This window comes from Lissotriton vulgaris, unplaced genomic scaffold (assembly GCF_964263255.1).
Source record: "Lissotriton vulgaris unplaced genomic scaffold, aLisVul1.2 SCAFFOLD_1825, whole genome shotgun sequence".
NCBI lineage: Eukaryota > Metazoa > Chordata > Amphibia > Caudata > Salamandridae > Lissotriton > Lissotriton vulgaris.
The window spans coordinates 171,145-175,211 of NW_028253388.1; the positions used below are offsets into that span (position 1 = coordinate 171,145).

At 38.9% G+C, this 4,067-nt stretch overlaps 1 protein-coding gene across 1 annotated transcript; it reads left to right on the plus strand.

Moving 5' to 3' along the window:
• The first annotated feature begins 2,127 nt into the window (after positions 1–2,127).
• Positions 2,128–3,727, plus strand: LOC147661031 (uncharacterized). Its single transcript, XM_086951399.1, has 3 exons — positions 2,128–3,178; positions 3,263–3,415; positions 3,585–3,727. Exons 1-3 carry the CDS (start codon positions 2,128–2,130, stop codon positions 3,725–3,727), a joined length of 1,347 nt encoding a protein of 448 aa, XP_086807525.1.
• The last annotated feature ends 340 nt before the right edge of the window (positions 3,728–4,067 follow it).

Genomic DNA, 4,067 nt, shown 5'->3' on the forward strand with positions numbered 1-4,067 from the left:
GCCTGTTAAACCACATGCCATTCATTATTTCATAATGTTTTTGGGCTTTTATTTACCACTTGATTTAAGCAGGTGGTAGATATATGCATGTGGTTGGTTGGGGGCGATGGGTGAAGCAGGGGAGGGAAGGGTAAAGAAATGTCTAACCAAGGGAAGAATTGTGAGTTTCCCCTAGTTAGTAAAAAAACAGCATAAGTCTTGGCTGCTTCTGCTGCACCCAGAGTCTTATGCGTCTTTTCAGTCTAATTTTCCGGTCTGGACAAAAAGGGTGTCCTGTTTTTCTGCACCCTGTACATCCAGGTGCAGAAAAACCTAACAAAGGTTAATCAAGTGGAATAAAATGAACACATGAAAGTACGCCTTAATTTCATTGCCCTCGATTCATACTCTGGACCATAGTTGAGGGATATATCTAGGCATAGTCCTCGCAATACACAATAGATTTGTGTGCGGCAGAGGCCAAACTCAAAAGTCAGGATACCAGATACAAGTAGGTGATAACTCAGGGCAGGGGAAAATGCCTGTTGTCCATGGAGGGGAAATTCCCATCCCAGAAATCTAGATTAAAAATTAATTAATAGTATCCTTTTTTAAATATCTGTTTGGTGCCAGTGAATATGACTTTAATTTCTGCCTTTGGGATTCAATGTTACAAGTCCATAGGGTGCATGTATCCTTTGTGAGCTTAATAAAATTTTGAAAATTCTATAAATCCTCACTCCTACATCCAAGCACTCTCAGGCTACCATTCTACACTCTGCTCTGTCTGAAAAACAGCTCAACATTTTCAAAATTCTGCAACTCTGCATTGATTTGGCTTGTAAATTATATTGTGGGACATTTTCATGTATTAACTATCTAATTTTAATACTATAGGTGATTGAAATTACTGACGAAGAAAGCAAGATTTAGCACCAGGCAACTGAAGTCAGTACCATAAGAAGGATTATTTTGAAAAACTGAAGGGCATCCAGCCTTCTACGTTTAAACAATTTCCAAAATCTAGGTGTGGCGAGGAAGTGGGAGCTGAGGAAAGTACTATACTGTAAGTGAAGTCTCTAATTTAGCATTTCATTAACCCAGAGCAAAGCCAAATCTGTGCACAGAATAACGTTCATCTAAAAAATCATGTAATTCCAGAGAGGAAGCACACACTGCATAAAAGAAAGTTATAACAAAAGGTTTCTTCTGCAGACTATCAAAGAAAAGACGCTGAGAGAAGACTCCGAAGCTGACACGTTAACAACCGAAGGATTGGAAAATCACCTTTGTTCAACACCGTTTTTAACCAGTTACCCAAGTTTGAGACTATCTGCCTCTGGGTAGAAAACCACGACCCACTCTGCTCACTCTTGCGAAAACCTTAAAAATTCACCACTTTATTGTGTTCATAACCATCTCAGATTGTTTCCTTTTTATTGTGTACTGTTCTGTAATTCTATGTAAATCGCCTCAACATTATCTGCTGTGCGTGAGTGGTATGTAAAACAGTTCAAGATAAAAATGGATTAAATGAGCACAGTTGCGCTATAGGTAATGTAAATACATCCTCGTCTTCAGAACTACAAATCTTAACCTTACACCAAACAAAGAAAGGGTAAAAGGAACTGATGTTCTGCGACTGGTGATCCACAATAGTACTGTGCACATTCTAACACCCTCAGTTACCTCCATGACGTCAGTGCAAAAAGGTACTTATCAGTTTAATTAATAAATATCAGACTAACACCTTATCACTGCATTGTTAAGAACCTATACAAATAAATTTGAGAAAATCTTCAGTCACAAAATAAGTTGCTGCCGGATAGGCTAAAACCTAAAGTCTATTATCTGCTAGAAACATTTCGACAGGTGTTACAGGGCTGCTTCCAGACATAGTTTGCTCAATTCAAGTGTTAAGAAGATTGCACACAATTTCTTTTAGAGATAAATGCTGAACATTATCTAAACAAGCCTGACTCTAAAATCGGGTTCCCTCTTACCGTGGCATATAAGCAAGAGAAAACTAATCGTAGAGCTATTAACTCTAGGTATACACCTTATAAAAACACAGACTGTGAGAACAAATTCAGTGTTCAAAACCACCTCAAAGAAGGCAACATAACCTAATTTGGGGGGAAAAGTTACATGTGCCAAAAAAGACACAGCCATAAATCTTATCTCACAGAATTTGACATAATGCACACTGGGGGAATCCACTCTCAGTGCAAAGTATGCCAAAAAAGTTTCAGGCGTAAATCTTATCTCACTGAGCATATGAGAATCCACACTGGGGAAAACCACTCTCCGTGCAAAGTATGCCAAAAAAGTTTCAGGCGTAAATCTTATCTCACTGAGCATATGAGAATCCACACTGGGGAAAAACCTTATCAGTGCTCTGAATGCCAGAAAAGGTTTAGTGTCAAAGCGACTCTATCTCGACATGCATTAACCCACTCTGTGGAAAAACCTTATCAGTGCTCTGAATGCCAGAAATGTTACAGTGACCAAAGCAGTCTCACTCGGCATATAAGAACCCACATTGGGGAAAAATCTTTTCAGTGCTCTGAATGCCAGAAATGTTTCAGTGTCCAAAGCAGTCTCACTCGGCATATAAGAACCCACACTGGTTATAAACCTTTTCAGTGCTCTGAATGCCAGAAATGTTTCAGTTACAAAATCACACTCACTGAACATACAAGAATCCACACTGGGGAAAACCCTTATCAGTGTTCTGAATGCCCAAAACATTTCAACCGTAAATCTATTCTAACTGCACATTTGAGATTTCACACTGGGGAAAAACCTTATCAGTGCTCTGAATGCCCAAAACATTTCAAGCATAAATCTATTCTAACTGCACATTTGAGATTCCACACTGGGGAAAAACCTTATCAGTGCTCTGAATGCCAGAAAAGGTTTAGTTTCAAAGCGACTCTATATCAACATGCATTTACGCACTCTGTGGAAAAAGCTTATCAGTGCTCTGAATGCCAGCAATGTTTCAGTACAAAAAGTAGTCTTACACGGCACATAAGAATCCACACTGGGGAAAACCGTTATCAGTGCTCTGAATGCCAGAAATGTTTCAGTGAAAAACGCTCTCTCACAGTGCATATAAAAACCCACACAGGGGAACAACCTTATCAGTGCTCTGAATGTCAGAAATGTTTCATAAACAAATGCAGTCTCACTAAGCATATAAGAATCCACACTGGGGAAAAACCTTATCAGTGCTCTGAATGCCCAAAAGAGTTCAGACTTAAATCACTTCTAACTGCACATGTGAGATTTCACACTGGGGAAAAACCTTATCAGTGCTCTGAATGCCAGAAATGTTTCAGTGACAAAATAAGACTCACTCAACATACAAGAATCCACACTGGGGAAAAACCTTATCAGTGCTCTGAATGCCACAAATGTTTCAGTGTAAAAAGCAATCTCATTCAGCATATAAGAACCCACACTGGGGAAAAACCTTATCAGTGCTCTGAATGCCACAAATGTTTCAGTGAAAAAATCAATCTCACTCAGCATATAAGAATCCATACTGGGGAAAAAACATTATCAGTGCTCTGAATGCCAGAAATGTTTCAGTGAAAAAGGCAGTCTCACTTACCATATAAGAATCCACACTGGAGAAAAGCCTTATCAGTGCTCCGAATGTCTAAAATGTTTCAGCCAAAAATCTTATCTCACTGAACATGTGAGAAACCACACTAGAGAAAAGAAATTATCAGTGCTCTAAATGTCAGAAAAGATTCAGAGGTAGAGATGGTTACATGCACCATAAGAAAACACACCATCAAAATAATTCAGTGCTCCAAGTGCCAGAAAAGCATCAATTTTAAACGCAATCTCACTCTAGAAAAAAGCCTTATCTGTGTTATGAATGTCAGATAAGGTTTAGTCTTGAATACAATGTCACTTCACAAGAGAGAATTCCCACTGGACGAAAGCCTTATACAGGAGGGGAAAGCCAGAAATGTTATACTCAGAAAGGAGATCTCACTAAACATGAGAAATGCATCCACACCAGGTGTAAAGTAAGGTGTATCTTGAGTTGCAGAAAAGCTTCTAACAACCTG